General features: G+C 52.3%; 1 protein-coding gene across 1 annotated transcript in view; it reads right to left on the bottom strand.

Moving 5' to 3' along the window:
* Positions 1-17,029, bottom strand: part of NET1 (neuroepithelial cell transforming 1) — a 39,660-nt gene extending 22,631 nt beyond the window's left edge. Inside the window, 4 exon segments of the mRNA XM_060246028.1 lie at positions 672-839; positions 6,046-6,086; positions 6,089-6,152; positions 16,937-17,029. Coding sequence (XP_060102011.1) covers positions 672-839; positions 6,046-6,086; positions 6,089-6,152; positions 16,937-17,029 — 366 coding nt within the window.
* Between the last annotated feature and the right edge of the window lie 5,046 nt (positions 17,030-22,075).

Genomic DNA, 22,075 nt, shown 5'->3' with positions numbered 1-22,075 from the left:
AGCAGGTGCAAGTGGAGGAGTGGGGAATCAAACCCGGTTCTCCCAGATAAGAGAGCTCTGGCTGACCCAAGGCCATTCCAGCAGCTGCGAGTGGAGGAGTGAGGAATCAAACCCGGTTCTCCCAGATAAGAGAGCTATGGCTGACCCAAGGCCATTCCAGCAGCTGCGAGCGGATGAGTGAGGAATCAAACCTGGTTCTCCCAGATAAGAGAGCTATGGCTGACCCAAGGCCTTTCCAGCAGCTGCAAGTGGAGGAGTGGAGAATCAAACCCAGTTCTCCCAGATAAGAGAGCTCTGGCTGACCCAAGGCCATTCCAGCAGCTGCAAGTGGAGGTGTGGGGAATCCAACCCGGTTCTCCCAGATAAGAGAGCTCTGGCTGACCCAAGGCCATTCCAGCAGCTGCAAGTGGAGGAGGGGGGAATCAAACCCGGTTCTCCCAGATAAGAGTCTGCCCACTTAACCACTACACCAAACTGGCTCTCTTTGTATATTAGGCCACACACCAGTGACGTAGCCAATCCTCCTGGAGCTGACAGTGGGCTCTGTAAGAATAGCCCTGTAAGCTCTTGGAGGATTGGCTACATCAGGGGAGTGTGGCCTAACAGGCAAAGGAATTCCTGCTACAAAAAAGCCAGGCGTCCTGTTGCCTTGCTGGCAAAAGCCCACCCACCTCTTGGCGCTTGATCTCTTTGGCGCTCAGCGTTTCTTTCATGTTAACATCCAGTGTCTCGGACCACAGCACGCTGTTCCTTCTTTTGGGAGGCGTCGGGGCGGCCGACCGGCTGCAGGGCTTCTGGGGGCACCCTGGGGATTTGCTGTCGCTGCGGAGTGAGAAGGACTGTGGGAGGGAACAGAAAGAGAAAAAAAACAGCGGTTATGAACAGCGACAAACCGTCGGGACTCTAAAGCGCTTCCCACAGATGCTTTGCAGCTGTTCTTCCAAGGGGCCTTTTGCGTTAACCCTCCCCGGCGATACCAGCGGCACGATCGTGGAACAAGGACGGGCCTTTGTACACAAACAGCGACGAGCTGAAGCCCTGGCCAATGTAACTTACGGGGCAGTGAAGTGCCTATGAAATCTACACCATCTGTGACCCCCCCACCCCAACAGCCAGCTTAACGTTGCCTGCGAGGGATTTAACCAGCCTACAGTTTGCGGGGCCTGCTGGGAACTGCCAAAGCAGAACAAAAAAACCAGAGTTCTCACATGCCCAGCGGGATGGGATGGGTGGATTACGTGCCGCCATAGCTAGCAAGAACACCACCGCCCTCCACTTCTCTTAAGTGTTCTTCCCCTTGGCCATCTTCCCTGGCATCCTTCTCTCCCTTTATCCCTTACTGCAGGGGTGGCTAACGGTAGCTCTCCATATGTTTTTTTGTCAGCATGGGATGACCATGCTGGCTGGGGCTGATGGGAGTTGTAGGCAAAAAAAACATCTGGAGCGCTACCGTTGGCCACCCCTGCCTTACTGCCTTCACCCCCCCCCCCTTTTCTCAAGAGAAATCATTCTCCAGAGGCGGGTTTTCATCTGATGGAGCCTACTCTGCAAGAACTAGGTATTGTATATCCGTCCCCACACGCTTGTTCAGCTAACCTCTGCCATTCCTCTCGCACGCTTGAAAATTATTTGAATGGGATGTAATTATTTGAAAATCATTTCCTAGAATAAACTCCATTAATTTAGCCAAAGGATTTTCCAGCGGTCCATCTCTGCAAAAAATTAACAGAGATCCCGCTTTACCTCACCTTGCGTAGACTTGCCGTGTTGAGCTAAGAAAGTAGAGGAAGGAGGCCTGTTCTCCCTTTCTCACAATACGGGAACTCGTGGCCGTTCAATGAAATTGCTGAGCAGTCAGGTTAGAAGAACGGATAAAAGGAAGTCCTTCTTCACCCAAAGGGTGATTTAACATGTGAAATTCACGGCCACAGGAGGTGGTGGCGGCTACAAGCATAGCCACCTTCAAGAGGGGATTGGATAAAAATATGGAGCAGAGGTCCATCAGTGGCTATTAGCCACAGTGTATTGTTGAAACTGTCTGGGGCAGTGATGCTCTGTATTCTTGGTGCTGGGGGAGGGGGGGACAAAGTGGAAGGGCTCCTAGCCCCACTTATGAACCTCCTGATGGGACTTGAGGGGGGGGATGGGCCACAGTGCGACACAGAGTGTTGGACTGGAGGGACCACTGACCTGATCCAACATGGCTTCTCTTATGTTGTTACGTGACACATAGTGTTGGACTGGATGGGCCATTGGCCTGATCCAACATGATTTCTCTTCTGTTCTTATGTGACACAGAGTGTTGGACTGGATGGGCCATTGGCCTGATCCAACATGGCTTCTCTTATGTTCTTATGTGACACAGAGTGTTGGACTGGATGGGCCATCGGCCTGATCCAACATGACTTCTCTTCTGTTCTTATGTGACACGGAGTGTTGGACTGGATGGGCCATTGACCTGATCCAACATGACTTCTCTTCTGTTCTTATGTGACACAGAGTGTTGGACTGGATGGGCCATTGGCCTGATCCAACATGGCTTCTCTTATGTTCTTATGTGACACAGAGTGTTGGACTGGATGGGCCATTGGCCTGATCCAACATGACTTCTCTTCTGTTCTTATGTGACACAGAGTGTTGGACTGGATGGGCCATTGGCCTGATCCAACATGACTTCTCTTCTGTTCTTATGTGACACAGAGTGTTGGACTGGATGGGCCATTGACCTGATCCAACATGGCTTCTCTTCTGTTCTTATGTGACACAGAGTGTTGGACTGGATGGGCCACTGGACTGATCCAAAATGGCTTCTCTTCTGTTCTTATGTGACACAGAGTGTTGGACTGGATGGGCCACTGGACTGATCCAAAATGGCTTCTCTCATGTTCTTATGTGACACAGAGTGTTGGAATGGATGGGCCATTGACCTGATCCAACATGGCTTCTTTTATGTTCTTATGTGACACAGAGTGTTGGACTGGATGGGCCATTGGCCTGACCCAACATGGCTTCTCTTCTTTTCTTACGTGACACAGAGGGTTGGACTGGATGGGCCATTGGCCTGACCCAACATGGCTTCTCTTCTGTTCTTATGTGACACAGACTGTTGGACTGGATGGGCCATTGGCCTGACCCAAAATGGCTTCTCTCATGTTCTTATGTGACACAGAGTGTTGGACTGGATGGGCCATTGACCTGATCCAACAGGGCTTCTATTCTGTTCTTAAGAAATGTTCATATTCCCCAATAAAAAGTTGGTTGAGGTGGTAACAAAAAAAATTTTTTTTTGGGGGGGGGGTGCTTACTGGTAGCCTTCTATCCAAAAGACATCCGACCCGCAACTGTCCCTCCCGATTCCTCCGCTGGCCCCCTCCTCCCCTGGCCGAGGTCTGGGTTAATTTTAAGAGGGCTGGCTGTGAATCCAGTTTCAAGGACATAAATAGCGTAATTCGACCTCGCCTCTCTAGTGACATTAACGAGCCTCTTGTTGGGGCCTGTAATGGAGCTCCCAGCCGGGTCCAGACCCAGCAGCGTTTACACAGTTGGGAGAAGGGGGGGGGGGGCTTATCTGCCGTAACAGGCCTTTTCTGATGTCAGGCTCTTATTATGAACAGCGGGGTAACCTCAGAAGGAAGCGCTGGCGGCAGCTTCTTGGCACGGGTCTCCCAAAGGCGGGCAGGGGCGGCAGACGTCTGTCCCATGCAGAGGGGGCTGGCCTGATATGCAGTCGTTCCAAACGGAGATGCTATAGGCCTGGGGCCCGGCCCACTCAATTCGCGTACGAACAGCTCGCAAAGCATGCAAGAGGCAAGCAAAACGCGGCACTCGAAACCTTTTTTAGGTTTGCACGGAACGTTGGGGGGGAAAGGTAGTTGGGACAACAGGCTCCAGGAGACGCGGCAAGGGTCAGAGATCCTGTGGCAGGCAAGGGACGCTGCAGAAAAAGCCGACTTCTGCACCTGGAACAAAATTCCACATTTGTGCTCAACGCTAGTGCTTCCCCCCCCCCCGGCTATAGTGCCTAGGAGTTTGAAGTAGAAGGAGACGCCTGCAGATTTATACCCTGCCCTTCTCTTTGAATAAGGGACACAGAGCGGCTCACAATCTCCTACATCTTCTCCCCCAACAACGCCACCCTGTGAGGTGGGTGGGGCTGAGAGGGCTCTCCCAGCAGCTGCCCTTTCAAGGACAACCTCTGCCGGAGCTACGGCTGACCCAAGGCCATGCTAGCAGGTGCAAGTGAAGGAAGAAGAATTGTAGATTTATACCCCGCCCTTCTCTCTGAATCAGGGACTCAGAGCGGCTCACAATCTCCTACATCTTCTCCCCCCACAACAGACACCCCGCGAGGTGGGTGGGGCTGAGAGGGCTCTTAACAGCAGCTGCCGTTTCAAGGACAACTCTGCGAGAGCTAAGGCTGACCCAAGGCCATTCCAGCAGCTGCAAGTGGAGGAGTGGGGAATCAAGCCCGGTTCTCCCAGATAAGAGTCCCCACACTTAACCACTACACCAAACTGGATCTCCATCAGACTCACAAGGTCCAGAAATTTGTCCCCAGCCTTCCTGTTAAAGGCCTACATTAACACAGCGGGGCTACGGCTCATCGGCAGAGCATCTGCTTGGCATGCAGAAGGCCACAGGTTCCATCCCCGACACAGAATCATAGAGTCGGAAGCGACCTCTAGGGTCATCTAGTCCAACCGCCCCGCACAGTGCAGGAAACGCACAAAACACCTCCCCCTCGAACATCTCCTGTTCAAGGGTTTGGCAGTAGGTAAAGCGACAGACGTCTGCGTAACACCACAGGAAACACGCCCCCCCCCCCCCCCCGGGTAAGACAAGAGTAACGGTGATGGACTGAGGGTCCGATTCAGCATAAAGCAGTTTTGTGTGTGTTCGTGGGTTCCCAGTCCTGCAAGAACTGCCAGATTCTCGCCATCGCTATTCCCAGTGCGCCCTGATCAAGGCGGCCTGGGCGAGCTTGATCTCATCGGTCCTAGGGAACTAAGGAGGGACGCCCCTGGTTAGCGCTCCGGAAGGGAGGCCACCAGCAAAGGCCAGGGTCGCTACGCAGAGGTAGGCAACGGCAAAAACCACCTCTGAACATCTCTTCCCTTGAAAACTTTACACAGGGGTGTCAAACATGCGGTTCGGGGGGCCGAATCAGGCCCTCAGGCAACTGGCTGTCGTCTGCTTCGTTCTCCCTCTCCCTTGCTTCCTTCTGCATCCCAGCTGGCTTTGCCAAGCTTGCCCAATCGCATAGGAGCTACAGAACTCCCGAACAAAACCTCTTATTTGCAGCATTGGCTGAGGATCCTCCCTTGGGGAGGAAGTGGCGGGGAGAGCTTTCTTTGCCAGGCTCCCCCAATCGCACAACAGAGCTACTGAGCCAAGCCTCTCTTCCTTCTATTGGTTGAGGCTCCTCCCCCCTCCTAGTCCCCTGGGAAAGAGCCAGAGCTTCCTTTGCCCAGTTCCCTGGATCCGATTGGGAGAAATACAATGAAAGCACCTTTAAGACCAATGAGTGCTAACGTCTTAAGCATAATTTAAGGGATTTCCCGCCCCCCCACCTTTAATTGCATTTGTCTGTGTCCTTTAAAAAGTTTATATCTTGGCTACCTAATCTTAAATAGGAACACACATGACCCAGCCCGACAAGGTCTCATTTATGTCAGATCCGGCCCTCATAACAAATGAGTTCGACAGCCCTGCCCCTACAGGGTCACCATAGGTCAGCCGTGACTTGATGGTACTTTCTACCACCTGCCCTGCCCTGGATGGCTCGGGCTAGCCTGATCTCATCAGATCTCGGAAGCTAAGCAGGGTCATCCCTGGTTAGTACTTGGATGGGAGGCCACCAAAGAAGGTCCAGGGTTGCTGCGCAGACACAGTCAGCGGCAAACCACCAATGTCTGTCCCCTTGCCATGAAAACCCTACGGTTGCTGTTAAGTCACCTGTGACCCGACAGCACGCTTTCTACCCCCACCAACTCCCAAACCCTGCTGCTGACCCTAGATGCCCAACACCCATCTCCTGTTTCTTACCTGTATTGTCTGCCCAAATCGACGCACTGCACCATTTCTTACGGAGAAATCAGGTTTGCCAAGGAGGTGACCCGAGCCAGAGGTCGGACGCGTTTATTGCTGGGCTCCTGCAAAGAGATAAGAGAGTAAGTTGAACCAACCGGTTTGAGGCTTTAGTGTGTCAATCAGAGTCCAGGCGGCCAGGAAGTGGTGGGGAACACGGGCAGGCGTGAAAATAACATGGGAGAGGTACCCTGTTCAAAGCTCAGAGGCCTCTTCCAGGCCAACTACCAGGCTTAAGCTCTCACATTATAACCAAGTGACCAACAGGCTGCTCTCATAAGAACATAACATAAGAATGTAAGAGAAGCCATGCTGGATCAGGCCAGTGGCCCATCCAGTCCAATACTTGGTGTCATACAGTGGCCAAAAAAATCAGGTGCCATCAGAAGGTCCACCAGTGCGGCCAGGACACTAGAAGCTGTCCCACTCTCCCCCCCCCCCCCCAGCACCAAGAATACAGAGCATCACTGCCCTAGACAGAGAGTTCCATCTATAAGAACATAGGAGAAGCCATGTTGGATCAGGCCAATGGCCCACCCAGTCCAACACTCTGTGTCACACAGTGGTCCAAAAAACCAAGTGCCATCAGGGAGTCCAGGACACTAAAAGCCCTCCCACAGTTGCCCACCTCCCAAGCACCAAGAATACAGAGCATCATGTGCCCCAGACAGAGAGTTCCATCTATAAGAACAGAAGAGAAGCCATGTTGGATCAGGCCAATGGCCCATCCAGTCCAACACTCAGTGTCACAGAAGAACAGAAGAGAAGCCATGTTGGATCAGGCCAATGGCCCATCCAGTCCAACACTCAGTGTCACAGAAGAACAGATGAGAAGCCATGTTGGATTAGGCCAGTGGCCCATCCAATCCAACACTCTGTGTCACAGAAGAACATAAGAGAAGCCATGTTGGATCAAGCCAGTGGCCCATCCTGTCCAACGCTTTGTGTCACAGAAAAACATAAGAGAAGCCATGTTGGATCAAGCCAGTGGCCCATCCTGTCCAACGCTTTGTGTCACAGAAGAACATAAGAGAAGCCATGTTGGATCAAGCCAGTGGCCCATCCTGTCCAACGCTTTGTGTCACAGAAGAACATAAGAGAAGCCATGTTGGATCAGGCCAGTGGCCCATCCAGTCCAACACTCTGTGTCACACAGTGGTCTAAAAACCCAAGCGCCATCAGGGAGTCCATCAGTGGGGCCAGGACACTAGAAGCACTCCCACTGTTGCCACTCCCACACACAAGCACCAAGAATACAGAGCATCACTGCCCCAGACAGAGAGTTCCAACAATACCCTGTGGCTAATAGTCACTGATGAGCCTCTTGAAGTTCAGGTGAGCCAAAAGAAGGGACAGCAAAGTCCACCACAGGCAGGGCAAACAAGGTGCCTTTCAGAATGTTTTCTGCTCGTCGGCAGGCATGAAGCAGAAGCTGTGTCTCTCCCCCCTCCCCATCACACATGGGAAAAGAGATACAAGCAGGGGTGGAATTCTAGCAGGAGCTTCTTTGCCTATTAGGCCACGCACCCCTGATGTAACCAATCCTCCAAGAGCTTACAAGGCTCTTTTTGGGAGATGCAGGGATGGTGGCTCAGTGGTAAAGCATCTGCTTGGTAAGCAGAAGGTCCTAGGTTCAATCCCCGGCATCTCCAACGCAAAAGGGTCCAGGCAAATAGATGTGAAAAACCTCTGATTGAGACCCTGGAGAGCTGCTGCCAGTCTGAGTAGACAATACTGACCTTTCTGGGAGCGACGGTAGCTCAGTGGTAGAGCATCTGCTTGGTAAGCAGAAGGTCCCAGGTTCAATCCCCGGCATCTCCAACTCAAAAGGGTCCAGGCAAATAGGTGTGAAAAACCTCAGCTTGAGGTTTTGTAAGCTCTTGGGAGGATTGGCTACATCAGCGGTGGCGTGGCCTAATATGCAAAGGAGCTCCTGCTAGATTTCCACCCCCGGATACAAGCACGGACAAAAGAACAAGAGGGACCCAGCTGCCTCTGTTCTGAAACGCACAAGTGCGCCTCTCTCAGGCGGATGTGCAGGGAAAGGCCGCCCCAGCGCGCTCCACTCTCCCTTTGCCTTTCAGAGAAAGAAGACACCCCCGCAAGGGGAACCCCACTGCAGCCGGATAAGCCAACAGCACTGCAAGTACCTCTAGAAGCAGCGTGATCTCAGCACTCCAACGCTCTTGCAATGGAAGATGCTCGACTCAGAATGAAACAAACAAGCGTGCTCTATTATTGTATGGGGGGGGGGAGGAGAATAGGACTTCAAGGACCCACAACAAAAGAGACACAGGATGCTAAAAATATCCTTGTGTTTGTGCCCAGTCAAGGGCTGCGTCATCCGTTGCCAAGTTTCAAGAGTCAGCGCTCCTGCACAACTCTTGGCCGAACCCATCAGCCGCGCTTCAGAGTTGCAAAAACCAAAGATCTCCCTTCTACTTTCTCAAGACCGTGATTTCCTGTGACCTCAGTTCCCTTCTTTGCCTTGGGCTCCAAATCTCTCCCCCCCCCCTCAATTTCTCAATTCCAGTCAGTTCTTCACTTCCCCTCTTTCGCTTTCATTTTGTGCTCACTGAAACTGTGATCTCTTCGCTGGGTCCCTGGGACTACTTTTGTTTTGCATTGCACCAGAGAGACGGTGTATCGCTTGCGACGGGCGTGGCTTTTCTGTGCGACTAAAACACCAGGACAGATTTTACGCTACTTCTTTAAGTAGATCAAGAGGGGTAGCCGCGTTCATCGGCTTGCAGCAGCGGAAAAGGGCAGCGACGGCTCTCGCCGAGTTGTCCTTGAAAGGGCAGTTTTTGTCCAAGCTCTCTCAGCCCCACCCACCTCACAGGGTGTCTGTTGTGGGGGAAGATGATAAAGGAAACTGTAAGCCGCTCTGAGACGGATTCAGAGAGAAGGGCGGAGTATATATCTAAGGTCTTCTTCTAAGATGGGCTCCTTAAACAAGAGAGCGCACTAGCATCTGAAAGGCTACCATCTGTGGCAGGGGAGGAGAGTTTCATGAGTCACTGAAGAAGTGAACAGTGACTCCCAAAAGCTTGTCCTCTGCCGCAGATTTTGTTAGCCTTCAAGGTGCTATTGGACCCTCGCTCTTATTTAAGGAACTTGTCTCAGAAGAAGACGACCGTAGATTTATACCCCGCCCTTCTCTCTGAATCAGAGTCTCAGAGCGGCTCACAGTCTCCTTTATCTTCCTCCCCCACAACAGACACCCTGTGAGGTGGGTGGGGCTGAGAGAGCTCTGACAGAAGTTGCCCTTTCAAGGACAACCTCCGCCAGAGCTATGGCTGACCCAAGGCCATTCCAGCAGGTGCTGGTGGAGGAGTCGGGAATCAAACCCGGTTCCCCCAGTTAAGAGTCCGTGCACTTAATACTACACCAAACTGGCTCTTACACCAAACTAGCTCTCTGACCACTGAAGGAGCACGGAAGGTACTCAGCGCAGGCTTTTGGAATGGTCCATTTTTGTTCAGCACCCTACAAGGAATCTACCTCCCCACCCCCAATGAGATATTTCGGGTCCAGTAGATATCACTGCCACAGGAGGTGGCAGCGGCTACAAGCATAGACAGCTTCAAGAGGATAAGCACATGGAACAGAGGTCCATCAGTGGCTACTAGCCACAGGGTATTGTTGGAACTATCTGTCTGAGGCAAGTGATGCTCTGTATTCTTTGTGCCTGGGGGGGCACAGTGGGAGGGCTTATAGTCACACTAGTAGACCTCCTGATGGCACCTGGGGTTTTTTTGGCCACTGTGTGACACAGAGTGTTGGACTGGATGGGCCATTGCCCTGATGCAACATGGCTTCTCTTAAGTTCTTACATAACATAGAGTGTTGGACTGGAGGGGCCATTGGCCTGATCCAACATGGCTTCTCTTATGTGACACAGAGTGTTGGACTGGAGGGGCGATTGGCCTGATCCAACATGGCTTCTCTTAAGTTCTTATGTGACACAGAGTGCTGGACTGGAGGGGCCATTGGCCTGATCCAGCATGGCTTCTCTTAAGATTTTACGTGACACAGAGTGCTGGACTGGAGGGGCCACTGGCCTGATCCAACATGGCTTCTCTTATGTTCTTATGTGACAGAGTGTTGGACTGGATGGGACATTGGCCTGATCCAACATGACTTCTCTTATGTTCTCCTTAAAAAAACTTTGAAATGCTGAAGAAAGAAAAGATGTGACTACCTTCCCTAATGGTCCCCGGGTGCAAAAAGCACTGTGAAAATGAGAACGGGAGGAGGATGTTTCTGGGAAGTGAATAAACCAGAGAAGGAGAAATGGTCAGATTCTACTGTCCTGTCTAGGAGCACAGCACTCAGGAGCAGAGGGCAGAAATGCGGGGCTGCCCCATTAAGATACCAGGAAACTTTCAGCAGTGATGTCATGGATTCCTCAGAAGTGGGGGGGGAGGGGTATCGCAAGGGAAGTAGGAGGCTGGCTTTATTTTTAGAGTGAACGGGCTAAACTGATGCAACCAGGATTGCTGTTTCAGCACAGCAACAGCCAAGTCACACGGCTTAATTCACAATTTCGTGTCTTTCCAGCTTACTCCGTCAAGCCTGGCGGGTAACGAGCTGGACGGCAAGTCTGGGAAAGTCTCGAATGAACCCCAAGCTCTGCTCTTAGATGTTGCCCACTCTTTCTGTCCTGTCCCCGTAAAGGGGGGCGCAGCCGTGACCTTCTGGGGAGGGCTGCTGGGAGGATAAAGCCCTTCGGCAAAACGACAACCGTTAGACCAAGGGTGGCAAGAACTGTGGCTCTTTCACATATATTGTGTGCTTCTCGAATCCCCCACCACCCTGTCGGCCAGCTTGGAGAAGAGGCATGTCTCTCTTTAAATCACATCGCCAAGTCGGCTGGCGGCTTGGACAATGTATTTAAAGTTGCTTTCTTTCCACCTCTCCCCCCCAATCTATTGGCCTGCCGTCCTTCCCTGCGGCTCTCGAACACCTGACATTTATTCTAGGTGGCTCTTGTTAAGCAACTTTGGCCACCCCGCGCTAGACCAAATGCAGCGGTTAGTAGTCAAGGCGCTTAGGTACACACCACTGATTTATTTACTTTATTTATAACCCACTTTACTCCCCGATGGGGACCCAAAGGAGCTCACGTCATTCTCCTCTCCTCTGCTTTATCCCCACAACAACCCAGCCAGGTAAGTTCGGCTGAGAGTGCTTGACTGACCCAAGGTCACCCAGCCAGCTTCCATGGCAGAGTGGGGATTCGAACCTGTGTCTCCAAGCCCAAAGCTTTAACCTCACCGCCACAATGGCTCCCATTTGCTTACTGTAAGATATTTTGTTGTGTTTTGGCGGTTATTTCATTTTGTTGCGCGCAACTGATGTACAGATAGAACTTGGAGGACCATAAATGAAGCAAGTTAGGAAGAAGAAGAATTGCAGATTTATACCCTGCCCCTCTTTCTGAATCAGAGACTCAGAGCGGCTTACACATCTCCCTTATCTTCTCCCCCCACAACCGACACCCTGTGAGGTGGGTGGGGCTGAGAGGACTCACAGCAGCTGCCCTTTCAAGGACAACCTCTGCCAGAGCTATGGCTGACCCAAGGCCATTCCAGCAGCTGCAAGTGGAGGAGTGGGGAATCAAACCCAGTTCTCCCAGATAAGAGCCCGCACACTTAACCACTAAACTGTTTAAATGGCTCTCTAGAGAGAAGAAGGAGCACCTTGAAGGCAGGATTAGATCAGAAGAAACCCATCTGGAGATTCTCAGGGGCAACCTCAAATTGAGAGCGGTCAGGAATAACTTGGATGATGATGAAGTGCAGATTTATACCCCACTCTTCTCTCTGATTCAGAGTGGCTTACAATCTCCTTTATCTTCTCCCCCCACAACAGTCACCCTGTGAGGTGGGTGGGGCTGAGAGCTCTCTGACAGCAGCTGCCCTTTCAAGGGCAACTCCTACGAGAGCTATGGCTGACCCAAGGTCATTCCAACAGCTGCAAGTGGAGGAGTGGGGGAATCAAACCCGGTTCTCCCAGATAAGAGAGCTCTGGCTGACCCAAGGCCATTCCAGCAGCTGCAAGTGGAGGAATCAAACCCCCCAGGTAAGAGTCTGCACACTTCACCACTACACCAAACTGGTTCTGAGAGAGCTCTCCCAGAAGCTGCCCTTTCAAGGACAGCTCTACAAGAGCTAGGGCTGACCCAAGGCCCATTCCAACAGCTGCAGGTGAAGGAGTGGGGAATCAAACCCAGTTCTCCCAGATAAGAGTCTGAGCACTTAACCACTACGCCAAACAGGCAAGTCCCAACAGTTATAAGAACAAAAGCGGGGCTCTTAAATCCCCTGCCCTGAGATCCATCCCACAGCTGTACTGCAGCAAAAACTAAAACACAGCTCGGGTTAAGCCGGCGTGGCGAAAAAAAGATGGAACCGAAACACGACGGAGAAGCTGTAGCCTCTTTGGTTTGGCAGGAGCTATGTCAGCTGGCCATCTAGCTCTCCAGTCTGCCAAGGTTCAATGACACAGCGCATACACAACCCGAGGTCCAGCACAGACGCTCGCTGCTAATGTGGTGTGCCAAATATGCAATATTCAACAAGGCTCGGCAGAGAACATCATTTTCCCATCCAGGACAGGTAGCGAACACAAAGGGACCGCCTCCCTCCTCAACGGGGGTTTTTATAAATTGCCATTCGCCACACACAAGGACTAGGATAAAAGGAAGTACTTCTTCACCCAAAGGGTGATTAACATGTGGAATTCACTGCCACGGGAGGTGGCGGCAGCCACAAGCATAGCCACCTTCAAGAGGGGTTTAGATAAAAATATGGAGCAGAGGTCCATCAGTGGCTATTAGCCACAGTGTGTGTGTATGTATACAATTTTTTTGCCACTGTGTGACACAGAATGTTGGACTGGATGGGCCATTGGCCTGATCCAACATGGCTTCTCTTAGGCTAGATTTTGAGGCAGATACAGACAGAACTGAATGTATCTTTTGCTTTCTTTTGGGGGAGAGGGACAGAAGTAGAAATCTTTCCCCACCAACTTTTTAAGTTTTAGAGAAAGAACTACGGACAAGTCCTCCAAGCGCCCAACTGCGAGGAAAGGGGTTACTAGTAAAATCTATGCATTACGAAAATGTTAACTGTTGCTTACAGATCCGATTTAACTCTGTAATTGGATTTTCCAATAATGTTTTTGGGACACCACCAACTAGACCCCTTCTTGGTTTCCTGCGTGTGGATTACTGGCTCTCCCCTCCAGGCTGGTGGTCCTAGTTCATGCAGGAATAAATTCAGACTAAAATACTTCAAAAAAGTATTTTTAGACTCCTTGGGCAGAAGGTTTTTTCCCCCAGGTGCCAATGGGCTCCAACGTTGTTCCACTGCTCCAGACCAACACGGCTACCCACCTCAGCCTAACAGATTTACTGAAGAGCCAGCTCCTCCTGGGATACAGCAAGTTCACCCACAGACCTTTGACTCTTGAAAGCTTATATTCTCAAATTCCTGTTGCTCTCTAAAGTGCTATGGGACTCGAATCTAACCACAGAGCTCCTCTGACTGAAGGTTATGGTCTCTCTCTGTTTTGGTGCCTCAGCTGCCGTTTAACCCCCAAAGGGCTAGAAGGGGCTTGACCTGTGAAGTTTCACGACAGGTGTGAACACAACCGAGAAGCTACTGCTGTCTTTCCCGAAGAAATGCACCAGCTGGCCTCTGAAAAGGATCCCATTAGGCACAGGATCATAAGGATTTCTACCCCATACTCTGACTTCTAGGGTCTCCTTTTGCCAAGTTTGGATGCCCCTCTGAATGCCACATACCCGCTCCTCCAAAACAGCAGCCACTCAGAAAAGTTAACAACTTCCTTTAAGTCACAGCAATGCCAAATCCAAGGGTAACGAGCGCCAGAAACCATTCTGATGTAACGCAACGCGCACTATAATTCAGCCTTCGAGCTTTCTCCACTCGACCATCGTATCTGGCACATCAGCACAGCTGCCTTGTTGAAGCCCCGAGAGGTGGCGTTAAAATCCACAGGCTGGAAACACTAAGCCTGCAGGCTCTAAAGTAACACAAGAGAGTTTCCTTACAGATGCTCCTCACCCCAGGATCAAGATTCCTATAGACAACAGAGCAACTTAAAGAGCCAAAGAGAAACATAAGGAGGGCTTACAGAGAGAAATATCTTCAAATTGGCTTTCAGCTGGGTCGCTGGGTCTTCTCTGCTTCTCACGCGTGTCTTGCACACAACACTTGAAGCCTCAAGATTATAAACTAGTTAAAGCAGAACTATTGAATCATAAGGAAACCCACGCCGGCAGGGTTTCCGGACAGGATGTTCTATGTCACCGGTTATTGCTTCGGGGAGATTTGACTTCTCAGCTCTCGTGACACCGGGAAGATACCTGAAGGCAGCGCATCTCAAGATGTATGATGCGCTTCCATCACGTGTCGCATCACACACGCAGGTAATTATCCTGTAACGAGGCTAATTTCCACAGCAGCCTACCTAAGGTGTTATTAATGGGAACCCATGCCTATGTACTGCGTGAGCCGTGAATATTGGCTTTGGGTTTATGTAAACGAGTAGGCTTATTGACAATTACGGAGGCGACTCACATAATGTAAGCTTGCTGCACTCCTGCAGTTATTATACACCGGAATGCTGCATGACGACTTGGACCAGGGATGGCCAAGCTGCGGCTTGGCCTTTTCACACATATCGTGTGGTTTTCGAAGCCCCCACCGCCTCAATGGCTGGCTTGAAGAAGGCATTTGTCCCTTTTAACCAAGTCTTCCAAGTCAAGCCAGCCAGAGACTCGGAGAATGCTTTTAAAAGTTGCTTTCTTTCCATGTCTCCCTCCCCCCCCCCAATCGATTTCCCTTCCTCTCCGTCTGTCTTATGGCTCTCAAACATCTGACGTTTATTCTGTGTGGCTCTTACATTAAGCAAGGCTGGCCACCCCTGAACTTGGACGATTTTGAGTCTTCACCATAACACAATGTATATTGATGCTACAGAACAGGAGAGGAAACTATAAATTCAGAGCAAGGGAGAAATGATGGGGGGGGGGGGAGTTGAGAGAGAGAGAGACTCTGACTAATGTGCCTGTCTTTAAGCGCCATAAATGGAAAGCAGAAGGGGAGGAAAGTCAGACTTCTCAGGGTTTGAAATGTTTTCCGCTGTGACAAGAAGAAGCCACAGGTTTATACACAGAGATGGCAAAAAAACCAGCAGTTTTTTTTCCCCCCAAAGGCGACCTTCTCTCGAAGCTCCTGTTTTATGCATTTATATCTAACCAGGTACAGCACCAGAAAGCCGCCCCCCCCCCCCGCCAGCGACTCCCGGAGCCCCCAAGTCAGCAACGGAGAAGGCGTGCTTTCCAAGCTCTGCAGAGTTTCCTTGCGCAGGAAAAGGCAGGAGAGGCGACCTTGGCAGAGGATGAAAAGCCTGCAGAGCTGCCTGGCGCAATTGCACATTTCCTCAGCCCGGTTATTAACGAGAGGGAGAGAGCCCCCCTTCCCCTCCCGCAAAAGGCTGCGTTAAGAAGAGGGCTGCAGATTTATACCCCGCCCTTCTCTCTGAATCAAGAGACTCAGAGCGGTTTACAATCCCCTATATCTTCTCCGCCCTCCCACCACAACAGACACCCTCTGCGGGGTGGGTGGGGCTAAGAGAGCTCTGACAAAAACCGCCCTTTCGAGAACAACCTCTGCGGGAGCTCTGGCTCACCCAAGGCCATCCCAGCAGCTGCAAATGGAAGACAGGGGACTCCAACCCGGTTCTCCCAGATAACGAGTCCGCGCCTACGCAACCACCACACCAAACTGGCACAGCTGCCCAACAGTTTCCAGCGAGAAGATACTGGATTTATATCCCGTCCTCCACTCCCAAGAGTCTCAGAGCGGCTCACAATCTCCTTTCCCTTCCTCCCCCCCCCCACAACAGACACCCTGCGAGGTGGGTGGGGCTGAGAGAGCTCTCACAGAAGTTGCCCATTCAAGGAGAGTCTCAGAGCGGCTCACAATCTCCTTTCCCTTCCTCCCCCACAACACACACCCTGTGAGGTGGGTGGGGCTGAGAGAGCTCTCACAGAAATTGCCCATTCAAGGACAGAGTCTCAGAGCCGTCTACAATCTCCTTTCCCTTCCTCCCCCACAGCAGACACCCTGTGAGGTGGGTGGGGCTGAGAGAGCTCTCACAGAAGTTGCCCATTCAAGGGCAGAGTCTCAGAGCGGCCTACAATCTCCTTTCCCTCCCTCCCCCACAACAGACACCCTGTGAGGTGGGGGGGGGGGGCTGAGAGAGCTCTCACAGGAGTTGCCCATTCAAGGACAGAGTCTCAGAGCCGCCTACAATCTCCTTTCCCTTCCTCCCCCACAACAGACACCCTGTGAGGTGGGTGGGGCTGAGAGAGCTCCCGCAGCAGTTGCCCTTTCAAGGGCCGCTCGGCGAGAGCTCTGGCTGACCCAAGGCCATTCCAGCAGGTGCAAGTGGAGGAGCGGGGAATCCAACCCGGCTCTCCCAGATAAGCGTCCGCGCACTTCACCACGACACCAAAACCGGCTCTCCGTCGAGGCCGACGCGAGCCACCGGAGGGCGAGCGAGCCGAAGCCCAGCGACCTTGGGCTCTCCTCTCTCCACCCACCGGTTGCTCACCTTTGCGCGGGCGTTACTCTCCGCGGCGGCGCCGCCTACTGGGCGCTCCGCTTCCCCTGCTCCAACCCGAGCCGCGCTCCGGCGCCCTCCAGAGAGCAACCCCTGGCCCCGTCTGCCCGGCAGCAGAGCGCCGCTTGCGGGACGAGCCGCGAGGGCTTGGGGGGGTTTCCGAAGCGGCGCCCCCTGCCGCCCTTACCTCTTGCTCGCGGAAGGAGGGGTTCTGCGCGTCGATCACCCGGATAGTCCTCTTAATGGGGAGCAGCCCCCCGGCGTCATCGTGCGCCACCATAGCCCTGTCCGCTGCCTCGGGGCTGCCGCGGCTTAAATCCACCGGTCGGCTGCGCGGCGCCGCTTGGAGTCACGGCGTTGCCAGCGCCGCACCATAGCTCCGCAAGGTGGATCGGCAGCCCGCGCTCACTGCGGCTGCAGCCGCCGGCCACGCAGTCCTAGAGGGGCTGGGCGGGGCCTCCCTCCGCTCCCGAGCCCATTGGCTGGCGGGACGGCCTCCGGCCACGCCCACCCCGGCTCAGGTTGCTGGCTGCCGCCGCCCAGCCGCCGGCGACTGCGCCCTTGGCGTTTTTACGCACGTGGGCGCGCTCGCTTGCTCCGCCTCCGCCGGCCGTTCCTTGATCCTGGCGTGCGAGAAAGCGTGCGCGGCTGGAGCCGGCCTTGGCTCAGCCAAAAGGCTTTGCAGCTCTCCCGAGCCCCTGGTTGCTGGAATGAGCCCTGTTGAATTTGTGGCAGTTTTGACTCTTGCCTTTAAGGAAGGAAAGGTCCCCTGTGCAAGCGCCAGTCGTTTCCGACGTTGCTTTCACAGCGTTTTCACGGCAGACTTTTGACGGAGTGGTTTGCCCTTGCCTTCCCCAGTCATCGACGCTCCCCCCCCCCCCACCCAGCGAGCTGGGGACTCATTTGACCGACCTCGGAAGGAGGGAAGGCCGAGTCGACCTCGAGCCGGCGACCTGAAAACCCAGCTTCCGCCGGGGATCGAACTCAGGTCGTGAGCAGAGCTTAGGACTGCAGTACTGCAGCTTTAACACTCTGCGCCACGGGGCTCTTTAAGACCAGCGTTGAATTCTGGGTATGAGCTTTCCTGTGCATGTAGGAACGTTTACGCCCCAAATTAAAGTTTGTTGGTCTTTAAAGGTACCGAGGGAATCAAAACTTTGTTCTAGTCCCTCCTGGAGCAGGGAAGATAACAAAAAAAACACCAAATGTATTTCTTTCTTTCTTTTATATCTCAATTCTCTCCCCAAGGGGGGCACAGAAAATGGCTTCATGTAATTCCTGTTCTAGACACACAACAGCCCTATGAGGTAGTAGAGGCTGAGCAAGTCTGCCTGGTCCAAGATCACCAAGTGGGTTTCCATGACAGAGTCGGGGTTCAAACTGGAGCTTCCTAGAACCTAATCTGACGCTCTGTGATTCGAACCACTACGCCAGGACCAAAGAGTGCATTTGCCTGAATTCGGCAGGAAAAAGAAATCAGCCTCCATGCTATGCATTCTAGTTATAAAAAGAATCCTATTGAGGGTAAAACTCCTAGCTCCCTATTTAAGATTGCAGATAGCTGCTCGTTATGTTTGGGAGTCAAGGCCACTGAGGCAGCTCAGTGCAGTTAATTTATAAGGAAGTACACACGGAAAGAAAATACATTTCTTTGAAATTTGGGTGTTGGAGGACAGACTTATGGAGACCGTGGACCACCAAAAAAGACAAATCAGACCAAATCCAGCCTGATCTCTCCTTAGAAGCCAAAATGACTGAACTGAGGCCATTACACTTTGGTCCTATCAGGGTATGGCAAGAGTCATTGGGAAAGACAGATTCAGGCAGGTGGCCATGTCAGTCGGAAGCAACAGAACGAAGTTTGAGTTCAGCGGCACCTCTAAGGCCAAGGTGCCACTGGACTAAAACTTCTTTAAGAGCATAGGAGAAGCCATGTTGGATCTGGCCAATGGCCCATCCAGCCCAACACTCTGGTCGTTTTCGCACTCACCTTCCGCCGGCGCGACCCCCCTCTTCACCGCGCAGGATCTGCGCGGGTTTCGCACTAAACGCTGCGGAGCAGCCAGAAAAGCCGGAAGCTCCCGGCGCAAAAGCCGCTCAAACTGAAACCGCCAAAAAGCAGTTTGGCGTTTGCGCGGCTTTTGCGACGGAGCTTCCGGCTTTTCTGGCTGCTCCGCAGCGTTTAGTGCAAAATCCGCGCAGATCCTGCGCAGTGAAGAGGGGGGTCGCGCCGGCGGAAGGTGAGTGCGAAAACGACCTCTGTGTCACATAAAAACCTAAGAGGAGCGACGTTGGATCTGGCCAATGGCCCATCCAGTCCAAAACTCTGTGTCACATAAGAACATAAGAGAAGCCATGTTGGATCAAGCCAATGGCCCATCCAGTCCAACACTCTGTGTCACATAAGAGAAGCCATGTTGGGTCAGGCCAATGGCTCATCCAGCCCAACACTCTGTGTCACATAAGAATGTAAGAGAAGCCACGTTGGATCAGGCCAATGGCCCATCCAGCCCAACACTCTGCGTCACATAAGAGAAGCCATGTTGGGTCAGGCCAATGGCTCATCCAGCCCAACACTCTGTATCACATAAGAATGTAAGAGAGACCACGTTGGATCAGGCCAATGGCCCATCCAGTCCAGCACTCTGTGTCACATAAGAGAAGCCATGTTGGGTCAGGCCAATGGCTCATCCAGCCCAACACTCTGTGTCACATAAGAATGTAAGAGAGACCACGTTGGATCAGGCCAATGGCCCATCCAGCCCAACACTCTGCGTCACATAAGAGAAGCCATGTTGGGTCAGGCCAATGGCTCATCCAGCCCAACACTCTGTATCACATAAGAATGTAAGAGAGACCACGTTGGATCAGGCCAATGGCCCATCCAATCCAACGCTCTGTGTCACATAAGAACATAAGAGAAGCCATGCTGGATCAAGTCAATGACACACCCAGTCCAACACTCTGTGTCACATAAGAATGTAAGAGAAGCCATGTTGGATCAAGTCAATGACCCACCCAGTCCAACACTAAGAACATAAGAGAAGCCATGTTGGATCACGCCAGTGGCCCATCCAGTCCAACACTCTGTGTCACATAAGAACATAAGAGAAGCCATGCTGGATCAAGTCAATGACACACCCAGTCCAACACTTTGTGTCACATAAGAATGTAAGAGAAGCCATGTTGGATCAAGTCAATGACCCACCCAGTCCAACACTAAGAACATAAGAGAAGCCATGTTGGATCACGCCAGTGGCCCCTCCAGTCCAACACTCTGTGTCACTTAAGAACATAAGGGAAGCCATGTTGGATCAGGCCAGTGGCCCATCCAGTCCAACACTCTGTGTCACTTAAGAACATAAGAGAAGCCATGTTGGATCAGGCCAGTGGCCCATCCAGTCCAACACTCTGTGTCATTTAAGAACATAAGAGAAGCCATGTTGGATCAGGCCAGTGGCCCATCCAGTCCAACACTCTGTGTCACATAAGAACATAAGAGAAGCCATGTTGGATCAGGCAATGGCCCATCCAGTCCAACACTCTGTGTCACATAAGAACATAAGAGAAGCCATGTTGGATCTGGCCAATGGCCCATCCAGTTCAACACTCTGTGTCACATAAGAACATAAGAGAAGCCATGTTGGATCAGGCCAGTGGCCCACCCAGTCCAACACTCTGTGTCACATAAGAACATAAGAGAAGCCATGTTGGATCAGGCCAGTGTCCCATCCAGTCCAACACTCTGTGTCACATAAGAACATAAGAGAAGCCATGTTGGATCAGGCCAATGGCCCATCCAGTCCAACACTGTGTAACACAGTGGCCAGAAAACCCCAGGTGCTATCAGCAGGTCCACCAGTGAGGCCAGGACACTTAGAAGCCCTCTCACTTTCCCCCCCTCCCAAAAAGCACCAAGAATACAGAGCAGAGAATCCCATCAATACCCTGTGGCTAACAGCCACTGATGGACCTCTCCTCCATCTGTTGATCCAGTCTATTGGAAAAGACAATCGTCCTAGGGAAAGCTGAAGGCAGCAGAAGAGAGGAAGACCCAACCTGACTGAGATGGACTGATTCTGTAAAAGAAGCCGCGGCCCTGAGAGCCGCTGCTAAGAGTAGGATGTTTTGGAGGAAGCGAATTCGTAGGGTTGTAAACATCAGAAGCGACTTGACGGCACTTAACACACAAGATTACGCAGCGCTCTCTGGTTTAGAATCGTAGAACCGGAAGGGATCTCCAGGGTCCATCTAGTCCAACCCCCTGCAGGAGATTCACGAGCGCCTCCCACCCCACGCCCCAGTGACCCCTGCTCGAGGCCTTGCTTCTTGCATGCAAATTTCAAGATGTTCAACGGCCCTTAGAAACAAGGGCTCCTAGGAAAACCTCGGGTGGTGTTTACTTAGAAGTAACACGCCCAAGCGTCAGGTTGCAAATACGTGAGGGGAGGTGCTCCTGTACCTTTAACTGTAGGAGAGGATGAGCCTTCAGGTGCTGCTTATCAGATACTGGCGAAAAGAGCCTCACCTGCTGCAACAGACCCCTGCCTGACCCCGATTAAAGACACCCTGTCCCCAAGATCTCCTGCTCGCCAACCAATCACAATGAGTCAGGGGCTCTGCAGCTGATCTGGTGAAACAAAAGGAGCCAGGACAGAAGTCTGAAAAAGCAAGCGGTGATTCAGGAAAGCTATCCTGCAGTAAATGTTAATCTTGAAGGTGCTATTGGTCTCTGGCTCTTTGCTGCTGCTGCGAACACACAAATGCAGCAGCCCGGTTTGATCTAAAGGAGGGACGGTGGCTCAGTGGTAGAGCATCTGCTTGGGAAGCAGAAGGTCCCAGGTTCAATCCCCGGCATCTCCAAAAAAGGGTCCAGGCAAATAGGTGTGAAAAACCGCAGCTTGAGACCCTGGAGAGCCGCTGCCAGTCTGAGAAGACAATACTGACTTTGATGGACCGAGGGTCTGATTCAGTATAAGGCAGCTTCATATGATCAAAGCAGGGGTGGCCAAACTGTGCCTCTGGAGCTACACACGTGGCTCTTTCACACATATGGCGTGGCTCCCAAGGCCCCCACTGCTCCATCACCTGGCTTGGGGAAGGCATTTGTCTCGCCAGTTTGGTGTAGTGGTTAAGTGGGCAGACTGCGTTTGATTCCCCACTCCTCCACTTGCAGTTGCTAGAATGGTCTTGGGTCAGCCAGAGCTCTCTTATCTGGGAGAACCGGGTTTGATTCCCCACTCCTCCGCTTGCACCTTCTGGAATGGCCTTGGGTCAGCCAGAGCTCTCTTATCTGGCAGGACCGGGTTTGATTCCCCACTCCTCC

Source organism: Heteronotia binoei, chromosome 8 (genome assembly GCF_032191835.1).
Source record: "Heteronotia binoei isolate CCM8104 ecotype False Entrance Well chromosome 8, APGP_CSIRO_Hbin_v1, whole genome shotgun sequence".
NCBI classification, from domain to species: domain Eukaryota; kingdom Metazoa; phylum Chordata; class Lepidosauria; order Squamata; family Gekkonidae; genus Heteronotia; species Heteronotia binoei.
The sequence above is the reverse complement of the archived record's forward strand: the minus strand, read 5'-3'. Positions and strand labels throughout refer to the sequence as shown.